The sequence below is a fragment of the Amphibalanus amphitrite genome, unplaced genomic scaffold (genome assembly GCF_019059575.1).
Source record: "Amphibalanus amphitrite isolate SeventyFive unplaced genomic scaffold, NRLGWU_Aamphi_draft 001205F_arrow, whole genome shotgun sequence".
Classification (NCBI taxonomy): Eukaryota; Metazoa; Arthropoda; class Thecostraca; order Balanomorpha; family Balanidae; genus Amphibalanus; species Amphibalanus amphitrite.
In genome coordinates, this window is record NW_024882699.1 from 122,984 (window position 1) to 136,249 (window position 13,266).

Here is a 13,266-nt window from a genome sequence, read left to right on the forward strand (position 1 = left end):
ACTAGAAAAGTTGTATGTTTGGCCATCTGAGTTTTAGCCAGTTTTTGCCAGTTCTTGCCACCAGGGTTTCTGCCAGCCGGTTTAAACCGGTTAAAACCACTGGCAAAAACCAGTTTTTGCCACCCCCTGCCAACCCTGAAAGCCACTTTGGGAGGCTCGGAGATCACCAGAGCCAAACGATCCCAAGAAATATCAGATGTGTCACGTGCGGGTCCCTCAGAGGGAGTTCCTTGTGCCGACCCCTCAAGAGACATCCCTTGTGCGGGCCCTCAGGGCACATCCCATGTGCGGGTTCCTCAGAGGAAATCCCATGTGCGGGTTTCTCAGAGGACATCCCAATTCCCATGTGCGGGTTCCTCAGGTGACATCCCATGTGCGGGTTCCTCAGGGGAAATGCCATGTGCGGGTTCCTCAGGGGACATCCCATGTGCGGGTTCCTCAGTTCCCTCTGTTCCCTCCAAAGGGCTGCCTGTCCGAAGGAAAAGCCTACTCAATACGGAGTCTTATCGATTTTCTTCGTCTTTTCAGAAGACAACGTCGTCTCCTTCCGGGGACAACCGACCAACAACAACACGGACGACATCTCCACGATCGCGGGCGACGCTGAGCTCCAACAACTTTACGAGGACCTCTTTGAGTACGAGGGCCTACATTCCTGACGACCTATCCGTATCCAGTCACCAGTGATCTCTTTCGCCCTCTGCTCCTCGCTCCGTTCCTGTATCCCGCAATCGCAGTTCCTCTTCATCCTCCACTTCCAGCAGTCAAAGTCACCACCCCACCCGCCTTCCGCCCGCACAGCCGAAACCTAGGTGAGCACCGCTATTTATGCAGTGTATTGTTAGTTTAAAATTTGGTCACCGTATAACCAAAGCTTACCGATTGTATGAAGCATTATTTATTTCATTCTGTAAATTGTCATGTTTTTCAATGTGAAAGCTGACAGCGGAATTTGTGTGGAACAACTAAAGGTGACCTTTAGGCTACAACTATTCAAAATAGCACTTTTTGCCGTAGCACAATAATTGTTGCAATGAATAAAACAAATATCTGACCCGGATGGTATGTGTGTTGATAGGTATTCTACGTCCATCGAACTGGTAGGGCAGCTGCGAGACGAGATGGGCCTCACGGTGGTCGGAACCCTTCGGGCCAGCCGAGCTCTCCTGCCGAAGGAGATGACCACCACCGAGGGCCGGGAGCCGGGCGGCAGCCTCATCTGCCACCGGAACATCCAGCTCGTGTCGTACTGCCCCAAGGCCAAGAAGGTCGTGCTCGTGGCGTCGTCGCAGCACCGGCTGCCACTGGTCGACCAGGTGACCGGAAAACCAGAAGTGGTGTTGTATTATAACTCCACGAAGGGCGGAATAGACGTATGTGACGCTGTCATCGAGGCGACCACCTGCCAAGCAACTGTGAGGCGGTGGCCGGTGCGGGTGCTGCTGTACCTGCTGTCCGTCGCCGGTCTCAATGGGTTCCACCTCTTCTGCCTGGCTCAGCCGACATCCGATCACTGCGACATCCGTCACGGCGCCCGGATGCGCTTCCTGCGCGCCCTCGCCACGCAGCTCATCCTGCCGCAGGTCGAGCGGCGTGCCGAGCTGTTCCAGAGCCGCGGTGTGCTAAACAGACAGACGGCGACCGCGATCCAGCTGGTGCTCGAACGGCCACCAGCTAGCGCCGCTCCAACCGTCGCCGCTGGCAGCTCCCATGTGCGGGTTCCTCAGAGCAAACCCCATGTGCGGGTTCCTCAGGGGACATCCCATGTGCGGGTTCCTCAGTTCCCTCTGTTCCCTCCAAAGGGCTGCCTGTCCGAAGGAAAAGCCTACTCATTACGGAGTTTTATCGATTTTCTTCGTCTTTTCAGAAGACAACGTCGTCTCCTTCCGGGGAGAAGCGGTGGACGCCAACACAGAAGACATCTCCACCGTCGCGGGCGACGCTGAGCTCCAACAACTTTACGAGGACCTCTTTGAGGCTGCCGCGCCCCAGACCCCGACCGCCTCTGTCCCGCCTCAGACCACCGACCTGCTCCAAGTGGAGCGTGTGAGTGTCCGTGTGTTTGTTTCGTCTTTATTTTGTAGTGTGGGTTTTCAGGGTGTGTGGGAAGATTGCAATATAGGGTGCAAACAGGGGAGTGTACGTGTTATTGTCATTCGCTAGTGTGACGTTAAAGACGTCTCATCTTTAACGTCACACGCGTTTTGAATCTCAACCCCTAATTTATATTATTCCGATCTTTTCGTGCACGGATATGGGAGTGAATGGAGCCTCGCGCGGCCTGGCCGTCTGGGATCCGGGCGGGTCCCTAACTCAGCCTACCAGTGCCCTTCCCTCCGCCGGTCGGCTGATCTGATCGCCCGCCGGAGGGCCGGCCTCTGAGGCGCTGGGAGTGAGGGAGGCACCTCGCCCCTGATCTGTGAGGCAGCGTGGCAGTGCTGCCACTGGCTATTCTCCCCGAGGGGAGGATGGCGCAATGGGACGCTGACTGCCGAGGAAGGAACGATATTGACTGGTATGTTGAGTGCGAATCAATAATTGGTGAAGTAGGGTGATGTTATGTATGAATTCATGTGTATCAATAGGTGTAGGCATGTGTAGAATTAGAATGCGCCGCGCGCCGCGAGAGAGAAAGAGAAACGTGCGATGAGGAATCGAGCGCTAGAGAGACGCGCGACGAGGGATCGCGCGCGAGAGAGACACGCGGCAAGGCATCGCGCCGCAAGAGAGAAAGAGAAAGAGAAAGAGAGGGTCGCACGAGAGAGTCGTGCGAGAGAGTCGCGCGAGACAGAGTCGCGAGAGAGAGAGAGAGAGAGAGAGAGAGAGAGAGAGAGAGAGAGAGAGAGAGAGAGAGAGAGAGAGAGAGAGAGAGAGAGAGAGAGAGAGAGAGTCGCGCGATGAATCGTGCGATGACGAAAGAGTCGTGCGATGAGTTGTGCGATGACGAGAGAGTCGTGCGATGAAGCGCCCGAGATTGATTTGTCGCTCGAGAGGAACTCGAGAGACGAAAGATTTGCGCACAATGAACGATAACAGAGGGGCGCGCCGGCGCCTCTGATCGGAACTCGAGGCATGGAACGCCCGCTGCGCCGCTGGTCGGCACGCGAGGGGTGGACCGCCTGTCGCGCCATGGGTCGTGGGGAGGGACGGGGCTGGGGGAGGGCAAGGCAGGTGTTTGATTGCGTTTGTCCGAGCACTGGGGAGGGATGGGTCTCGGGCAGGGGAGGGAATGTGTTTGTTGGGACGAGGGGTGGGGACGATGACCGGGGGAGGGGAATTTAAATGACGAGGGAGATACATAGACGACGGACGATGCGGCGGAGGAAAGGACACGTGACGGGATATTGGACCGATCAGATGACAGGGATGACTGAGCGAGCGGGCGCATGGGCATGTTGGCCCCGAACACGTAACCGAGCAAATGCCTGTAAGGCGCGGAACACCCTGTCCGCCAAACATCAAGGATCATAATGCGCATTGGCTCGGCTGACGTATTCGCGGCCAATCACTGAGGTATGTTTGGGGCGCACGCGGGAAAATGGTAATGGACTTGGTGAGGAGGAGAGATGACGGATTGTGAGTGAAAGAGCAGGGTCTGCGACCGAGATTGAGACTGAGACTGAGACAGAGACAGAGACAAAGACAGAGACAAAGGCTGAACAGAGAGAGTGAGAGAGAGTAAGCGATAGAGAAGAGAGAGAGAGAGAGAGAGAGAGAGAGAGAGAGAGAGAGAGAGAGAGAGAGAGAGAGAGAGAGAGAGAGAGAGAGAGAGAGAGAGAGAGAGAGAGAGAGAGAGAGAGAGAGAGATGTAAGGGCAAAATTCATACGTCGGAGAGAAATGGCGGGCCGGAGTACCAGAGTGCGTGTAAGGCCAGTCCGCCGCATGATAGCCTCCGGCGGGAAAGGCGTGCCCGCCGGGTGAAAGGCTGCGGCTGGCCGGCACCTGGGACTCGCGGGCCCGCCTCTCGTGGCATTTGCCAGTGCGGTGTCGTCGGGGCAACATCTTTCGGTAAGCGAACTTTTCCCTCCCCCCTAAATTAACGCCGCAGCGCCCAGGCGCTGCGGAAGTCCCCGACAAATGTCCTGGATTTCATTTGGCTTTCCGACCCGCCGCAAATAGCGGTGGGCACTCCCGTTTTATATCCAGGACAGTCCCATCTAAATTATAATTAATCGGCGCGGCGCGTGGCGTATATGAGTGAGCGATTGTAAGTGTGATGTGTATAGTGTGCGTGAGGAAAATGATCCGAGAGAATGACACTTCGTCCCGCGAGACCCAAAATACAATGTAATGGGAATGTGAGCCAAATCTTTGAATTGGGTAAAGGCAGATGCCGGGCTGATACACGGTGAACGTGAACGAACAATCATACGGGCCGCTTAGTTTAATACACCCGGGTGGCAGGCGGGCATTGTAGAGTAACTTTGATTAACGTAATGTCTGTACATGGGGGGAACCATTAAAAGGTTGCCGGTTCCGATGCTTGAAACCCCTACATAAAAATGGTGCACCGCGGCCGGGAAATCTTTCCCATCGGAGGTCAGGATGCCCGAAGTGTTCCTTCCGCCATAATCTGCGGCACGCGACAAGTGTAGTATTCCGCTCCCCGGCACCAGGGCACATTGGTACCCGGGCGTATTTGCCGCTTCCGGGCACGCGGCCCACTGGCCCGTGCTGGCGCAACGGAAGGCCAGCGCTACCCGGGATAAAACGCCGATCGGTCCTGATAATGCCGTGAGGGAGGCCCGGACGGAGCCCGGGTGTCGCAGAGGCGGGGTCAAAGGACATGACGTGGGCGCCGTTCGGCCATTTCCGCTCCCTTGGAGGTGGTTACCGGTCGAGCTGTTCTTACTTTTGGCTTCAATATCTTGTGTAAATCTTTGTTTCCATACCTTTCGTCACGTTCACACGCGTGAATCAGCCCAATTAAAGGGGGGCATGGGGGACAATTTGCTACCGCACAATATCTGAGGAGGATACGCACTCCGCAGGCGCAGGAGCGATAACGTCGGCGATTACGGCGATAACACAGCGATAAGGTCGGCGCGGCAGCGACAGAGCGGAAGGGCTCTCGAGATCGCTGGCGCGGTTGCTCGCGCACAGGGTGCGGGCACGCACCGTCTCGTGAGGTTCACGAGAGGCTCGGAGGACTCACTGGCGCGGGCTCATCGTCACGGTGATTTGACGAGAGTCAGCTGAGAGCTCCGCGGTGAGTACCGATCTGCTCCGAGCGGAGCGTGTGAGTGTCCGTGTGTTTGTTTTGTCTTTATTTTGTAGTGTGGGTTTTCAGGGTGTGTGGGGAGATTGCAATATTGGGTGCTAACAGGGGAGTGTTCGTATTATTTCAATTCACTAGCGTGACGTTATAGCTCGTGTGAGCTATGCCCACCACGGATGATGAGGGCCCTCGGGCCACATATGGGCCCGACCAGTCCACGTATTCGGTCCTGCCTCCGGCCAAAAACCTGGGGGCATTACGGGAGATTCCCATGTTTGAGCCGGACAAGGAGGGAAGCGTGGGCGTCGGGGATTTTCTTGAGGCAGTGGAGAACGCGGCCTCTTTGGGAAACCTCGACGCCAATGACATTATGAAGGTGATGCCGATGCGCCTGAGAGGCCCAGCAAAGGGTTTCCTCAAAACGTATCTGGCATCCAAACAGGTGGGCTCGGACGTGTTCGGGCTGGGTCACCTGTGGAAAGATTTTAAACGCGGGCTGTTTAACCGTTTCCGCAAGCCCACGGACCCGGTGGCGCACCTGCTGCAGCTCACGAGCTGTCAGCAGGGCGATACCGAGACCGCCCGGGGGTATGCGCAGCGGCTTAAATCGCTCGCGTATAAAACATGGCCGCAATTCACTCAGTCACAAGACGAGCCCATCCGCCAACTGGGCGAGAAACTCATCTACCAACACTTCCTGAAGGGCTTGAAGCCCACAAATCTCGAGCGGATCCATTTGAAGGGCATAGGGGACCTGGATGCCGCCGTGATCGAGCTGACCAGCAAAGAGACATTTGATGCCCTGCAGCGCTCGGGCGGTCGCTCCGTCCGAGTGAATCAGATCGGAGAGGAGACGCCTCGGGCGCTAGAGGAGATCCGCGGAGCCGTGCGCGAGCTCCGCGAGACGGTGGCGACCCACATAGCCAGCACCGCCGAGGCTCTGTCTCACGCGCTGGGGTCGCATACATTGTCTGCGCCCTACTCTGCAGCCGGACACGGCCGGGCGGACGCGCTCCCATTCCACGCGCCGGTCCCTCCGGCCTATGGGGCCGCTGTATATGGGTCGGGGGCGGTGCCGGACTCGGCCGGTCCGTCAGGATCCGCTGGCCCATGGTACGAGACGGCACTGTCTCACCCGACAATGGCTGACCCTGGGCTGGGGGAGACAACATATGGTGACAATTTCTATGGACCGGGAGGGCACCCGCCCCAGTCGGGGCCGGACATGTGCGACCAGGGGCTGGAATGGGCTCAGCCGTCGGCCTCTAACTGCCCGCCCGGCTACTCCCCGCATCTGAGTGGTCCGAGCGCGATGGAATACTGGGTGAACGCCGTGGGCTATCGGCCTCGGCTGCCCCAGTATCCCATACTACGGCCCGCTGCTCCGGGATACCAGGGGCAGGCTCCGCCGCGCCCCATGGGAGGCGCTCCGAGGGGACCGGTTGCTTGTTTCAACTGCGCCGGGCCCCATTACGTGCGGGACTGTCCCTGCCCGCGGCTGCCAGTAGCGCGCGGAGTGTACACTGGGGGAGCGATGAGGGCGCCGGCGCCGGGCGGGCCGCTCTGGCGTGGCGTGGGACCGAGACCTAATTACCCGCCCGGGGGCCGGATGACGGCTCCCAGGTTCCCAGCGGTCCGGGACCGCGTGCCGCCCCAGCAGCAGCCTTTAAACTGGTAGGGCCAGTCGGAAGCGCGCCCGACCGATTGGCTAATGGAGTTGACAGGGCGGGGGAGGATGACGTTCTCTCGGTAAATAGCCTCATTGAGAGAGAGTCGGAGCTGCCAAAGTTGAAAGTGAGGGTGGGAGATCAGAGCTTCTCAGCTTTGGTGGACTCTGGCTCCTCAGTGACGCTGTTATCCGCGGCGGCGTGGCAGAGGCTGCCCGTGCGGCCTAGCCTGAGCGCCGGAGGCGGCATTCGACTCCGCTCGGTCACCGGCGGAGAGCTGGCCAACATCGGCGAGGCGGTGCTGACGGTTGAAATAGGGGCTTTCAAACTCGAACACAAAATGTGCGTCATACAGGGCTTGCCCTATGACGTGCTACTCGGAATCGACTTTATTAAGGCGTCAAGAATGGTGTTAAATGCGGCAGAGGGGTGTGTACAGATAGGGAGTAGCCGCGTTCCATTCGCTTCCTCCTGCGGGCTGTATAACGGCCCGCGAGCGGTGTGTCTTTCCACGGACGTGACCGTGCCCTCGCGGCACGTGTGCGTGATCGCGGCTAAGCTGGACACGGCGGGCCGGGGCTCGTCCGAGAAATTGGTCGAGTTTGTTCCTCAGCCACCCGAGGAAACGCTCGAACCGTTTCTGGAAGTGCCCAGCTTGGTGGCCAAAACCAATTCGGCAGGCTATATCCAGATCCCACTCGTTAACCCGACCGAGGACGACATACAGCTGCCCGCCGGCTACGAGCTGGGGCAAACTCAGCTGTATGAAGGGCTGGTCGCCACGGTGCATGTGGATCCGGTGGGAGGTCAGGACCAGGACGGTGTTGGGCCGCCGCTCTGGGCCGGCCGCTGGCCAAGCCGCGAACACTTTCTAAGTCAGTTCCCCCTGGAACATCTGAGTGGGGATCGCAAACGGCGTGTGGAGGATTTGCTCTGCCGCCATCAATCAATGTTTTCATGCCACGATTATGACCTCGGCCGCATAGAAATCGCGGCACACACAATCCGGCTCAAACCGGGAGCCGAGCCCGTGCACTCGCGCCCGTATCCGTGCTCAGAGCACCAGCGCCAGGAGCTCTGGCGACAGCTGGAGGAAATGCTCAAAAATGACCTAATAGAGCCGGCGTACGATGGGTTTACGTCCCCATGCATCCTGGTAAAGAAGCCAAATCCCACCTCAGAGTCTGACTCCTGGCGACTCTGTCAGTCCTTCGTAAAGCTCAACTCGATCACCGAGACCCTGAGTTACCCGCTCCCTAATATGCAGCGCATATTAGAAGATCTGGGGCGTAACAAGGGTTTCGTGAGCTCGATGGACATGACAAAAAGCTTCTACCAGATCCGCGTGCTGCCTGAGTGTGCCAAGCTCGCTGGGTTTATAACACCCTTCGGGGGCTATAAACCCAAAGTGCTGCTCATGGGTTTGAAGAATAGCAGCGCGAGCCTCCAGCGAGTTGTAGACGCTGTGTACGCCCCGGTGCTGGCGACGGGAAAGATCCATTGCTACCTAGACGACCTGATCTGCTCAACCGCCACTGAAACCGAGCACCTCGAGATGCTGGAGAGCACCTTCCAGCTGGCTCGGAAGCACGGGGTGAAATACAAACCGAGCAAAACGAGGCTTCTCTGTCGGTCGGTCAAACTGCTGGGACATGTCATCTCTCCCGAGGGTATAAGTGTCGATGACAGCAAGACACAGGCTATCGCCCAAATAGCAGAACCGACCAACAAAACAGAGGTTAGAGCCTTCGTGGGCCTGGCCAACTTTTACAAGCGCTTCGTGCGGGGTTTTGCGGCCCTGGCTCGACCCTTACTGAACTTGCTGAAGAAGAACGTGCCCTTTGTGTTCACTGAGGAGTGCAGGGAGTCCTTTGAGGCGCTGAAACGGTGTTTGTGCGAGAGTCCGGTACTCCGGTACCCCGACTTCTCGGGTAAATACCCATTTCACGTCTACACCGACGCGAGCTCACGAGCACTGGGAGCGGCGCTGCATCAGGAGTTCGAGGACGGCTCTCACCCTATAGCCTATGCTAGCCGGGTGTTGACGCCGTCCGAGCTGCCGCAGCCCATACTGGTCAAGGAGAGCTTGGCTGTGGTCTTTGCTGTCTGTGAGAAGTTCTTTTACTATCTCGACGGACGGCATTTCATACTGACCACAGACAACAGCGCTCTGAGATACCTGCTCCAGGCCACCACGGAACCAAAGGGCTCCTCACGACTCGTTAGGGATGCATTGAGGCTGCTCGACTTCGAGTTCGAGGTGCGACACCGCCCTGGGCCCGAAATTCCGCACGTAGACGGCTTGAGCCGTTTGACTTGGCAGGCCATGAAAGAAGGGCAAGGCCAAAAGGTGACAGCTGACATTGACCTCGACTCGCGCACTCGGCCGGTTTGTACCGTCACGGAGATGGGAATCAAACGGCTGAGTGCCGAGGAGCTGCGATCCGAGCAGCTCAAGGATGAGCAGCTGAAACCGATCATTCAATATCTGGAGGGAGATGCCGCCGGCCAGGGACCGCTGCGGCACAAGAAATATTTCATGAACGAACAGGGAATACTTTACTGTCGCTCCAGATCGGGCGGAAATCATCAACTGGTGGTCCCTAAGTCGCTAAGGAAGGCCTTGATGATTGATCACCATCAGGGCAGCTTTGGTGGCCACGTCGGGTGGCGGAAGATGTGGAGTGGCCTCCGGCCAAAGTACACCTGGAAGGGCATGACTGCTGACCTTAAGAGGCATGTAGGTCAGTGTGCCGACTGTGAGGGGCGAAATGCGGGTTTCATCGGCAAAGCACCAATCCAGGACAATTACCAGGCGACCCGGCCTTTCCAAAAGGTCAGCATTGACTTGCTGACCGGCCTGCCTCTCACCGACCGTGGGAATACGGTGCTGCTAACCGTGGTGGATTGTTTCACTCGTTGGGTGGAGCTGATCCCCTTGCCATCTAGAACGGCCAAAAATGTTGCACTGGCCCTGCGCGACCGCGTTTTTCTGCGGCACGGAGTGTGTGATGTGGTGAGTGACAACGGCGCCGAGCTGGTCTCGGAAATTGTCACCGAGCTGTACACTCTGTTGGGGGTGAGAGCCGGCACGTGCACCGCATACCACCCGCAGGCCCAAGGCGTGGTGGAACGTACACACCGAGTCATAGCGGACATGTTGGCCAAGTATATTTCCTCTGGGGAGCCCCACTGGGATCTGTATGCGGCTTCATGCCAGTTCGCCATGAATAACTCTGTGCACGGCTCCACAAAACACACCCCGTTCTATCTGGTGCACGGGCGCTCGGCACAGCTGCCAACAGATGCGCTGTTGGATGCAAAGGCGGTCCAGTGGCGCGACTACCACGAGTATGTGGAGCAGTTGCTTAGAAACACTCAACAGGCGTTCGCCGAGGTTCGCCTGAATGTGAAAAAGGCTCAAAAGGCCAATCAGGTCCGCCGAAACGACAAAGCCCGATTGCGCACGCTGAATGTGGGAGACGCTGTAAGGCTTAACAATCCGCAGCTCAAACCGGGAGAGAAAGGAAAACTTGCAAGCCGGTGGAAATCCGGCTATATAGTCATTGACAAGTTTGGTGCTGTCAATTACTACATAGAAAATGTGAAAACTCAAAAGAGGCAGTTGGTGCACATTGACCGCCTCAAGCTGCGCCGCAGTGGGGAGGAGAGCCCGACGCGACGAGAGCGCGCCGCCGGCTCCGGCCCTGAGCGGATCTCGCCCTGCCCGGCCGAGGAGGGCTGGTACGACGCTGAGCCGCCGTCACCGCCGCCGGCGTCTCACGCACATTCCGCAGCCGACGGCGCCGCGCCGCCGATCGAGGCGGCCGAGGCCGCTCCGGTCGGGCCGCGCGCCCGTGGAGGCACGGGAGGCATAGCGGGTGCGTTCAATGACCCCGCCGGTCCGAGCGCCAGGGCTGGGGAAAGGACGCCCCGTGGAGACGGGAGGCGGCCGAGGGACGGCGAGCGCGCAGGTAATCAGGGGCGGACCGAATCCACCACGCCGGAGCCGACCAGCGGGTCGGATAGCGAATCGGAGGGCGACTCTCTACGCAGCGCGACGGAAAGCGGGTCATCGTCCGAAGAGGAGGATGACCCGGCCCACCGTTACGCCAGAGTGGAAGCCTCCGGGCGCTATCCGCACCGAGAAAGGCGGCCTCCGGACAGGTACTCGCCCTGATGCCGCAAATAGCGTCGGCCAGTCTGCTCCCGGCGGGACAGGTGTTAGGATCAGCGGCTTGCACTCCGACTCTGTGGCGCGAGATGGCCCGAATCGGTCTGGGGTCGGCAATGTTGCTGGCGGCGCTCCTGCTACTGGTGATGGCAGGCCCAGGTGAGGTGCTGCATCGTCCCGGGGCGATCTTCGTCCGCCGCGGGACGGTGAGTATGGTGGGAAGCACGTACCGCGTGCTAATACATCTGCATCCCTACGATTACAGGGTCGAGCTCGGGACAATGAAAGCCTTTCTTGCGAACTCTACCGAATTACTTAAAGGACTTAAGAGTAGAGCTGAGGCTGAACCCTCGAAATTTGACGCCCTAAACAATACAATTCAAGCCTTTGACACTCAGGTGAAAAGGGCCACGCAAGCCTATGCGGTGCTAGTTGCGAAAAAGCAAATCCTCAACGAATTATTTCCCGAACCCGCGTCGAACCCTAGGTCCGACGGACAAATCCCTCAGCGAAGGCCCTTCAGGCAGGATTCAATTGTAAATCTATTCGGACTGGCTAGTGCCTCCCAAGTCGAGCACCTACAAGAGTGGGCGGAGGCCGCGACGGCCACCACAAATGGAATATTACACGCCGTGGACCAACAATACACTCTTATTAACAAAACCGCGTCAAAACTAAATCAGCAGGAAAATCGTTTAAATAGACTGGATGGTTTGGCCGCCGAATACGCAACGCGTATGGCCGCTCTGACTTCTTCGACAACCTCGATGACGATCTTGCAAATGGTACAGGATGCCGTGCTGTCTTTACTCAAAGGCTCTGTAACACTTCTCGAATATACCGCAGAACTACGTTTACTCTTGGATGAAGAATTAAATCAGGCGCGAGATCTCGTGATGGGAAAAGTGCCCCTTACGCTTTTGACACCTTCGGAATTCCGTGCTATAATGGAAGAAGCACGAGCATCGTTACCGCCCTCCTACTCTTTCTCCGCCTCCCCATCAGACATGGCGTCAACTCTGTCCACCGCTACAATCACTGTGATTATCAAGGAGGGAGTCTCTCCATATTACGGGGTGCTCGAATTTCCAATTCATCGGGAAACGTTCCAAATTTATCAATTCCGCTCGGTACGCGTGGCGAGTCCGAGTGGATTTCCCATAACAGGCCGATTTGACGTCGGTAACCCCCTTTTGGCCGTGTCGGGGGACCGCTACTTTTCGACAAACACGGCGAACATTTATGAATGTCTAACGGGTGCTCATCCCCGGTTTAAATCTCTCTCTGACCATATGTGCACGGCCGTAGCCAGCGTGTTTAAATTCTCGTCGAATGTTACTCCGGCTAGTTGCATTGCCGCTATATATTTCCAAAGCAAATACATATCGGATATTTGTCCGCAAACGGCGGAAATTTCTAATCTTACACTGTTTGAACACGTTCAAGAGAATCAGTGGCTTTATAGTTGTCCCGACCCGACCCATATGCTGCGAGTTTTCTGCCCGCCCGACGGAGAAGAGACGCACAGTAGTGTTCCTCTTGATCCGAACGGTGGGTTGCTCCAGCTACCGGAGGGGTGTAGTGGATTGCACGGAAAGGTAGAGCTCCCCGCCACCTTCGGCCTGCAATCCCGATACAGGGTGCCGGTTCCGGTACATCGGCCGTTTCCGCGGCTCGAGGCGGACCACTGGCAGTCAATTACAGCAGGGTCGGCGGTGCCGGCTGAAATAAATCAAAAATTGAAGGCGACCATCGCCAAATCATCCCAATTAAAGCTACCATTGAAAGAATACGAGGCGACCCTCCGCAAATTGAAATCTGAAGCCGCCCGCAGTACGTTTCACAGAACCTTTCACGCCCCCTCGTTCGCGCCCGCAGTCAGTGTGTCGGCGGTACTCCTGGTGGGGGTCGGAGTTATCGGATTATGGCTGGCGCGCTGGCGGCTGTCAAGGAAAAGGGGGTCCCGTGAGCCCGAGTCCCGTCCCGGCAGTAGGGCAGCCGACATGTCAACTGAAATGGTGCCGTTGCGGCCAGTAACCGGACCAGCGGGTTCCACTCCCTTCCCTCTGCCTCCGACGAGACGGCCACTACCGGCTCCACCAGTTACCATACGAGAAATCGACTATGTCGGCACGGATGACGACGGGCCCCGGGAGACAACCTCAAGGCGGCCGCGCCGCTCCTCCCGCCCCCGTGCTCGTTAGCT

At 57.7% G+C, this 13,266-nt stretch overlaps 1 protein-coding gene across 1 annotated transcript; it reads left to right on the forward strand.

The window, feature by feature from the left end:
* The first annotated feature begins 1,121 nt into the window (after positions 1 to 1,121).
* On the forward strand, positions 1,122 to 2,050 carry LOC122371107. Its single transcript, XM_043347205.1, has 2 exons — positions 1,122 to 1,714; positions 2,020 to 2,050. Exons 1-2 carry the CDS (start codon positions 1,122 to 1,124, stop codon positions 2,048 to 2,050), a joined length of 624 nt encoding a protein of 207 aa, XP_043203140.1.
* Positions 2,051 to 13,266: the final 11,216 nt, after the last annotated feature.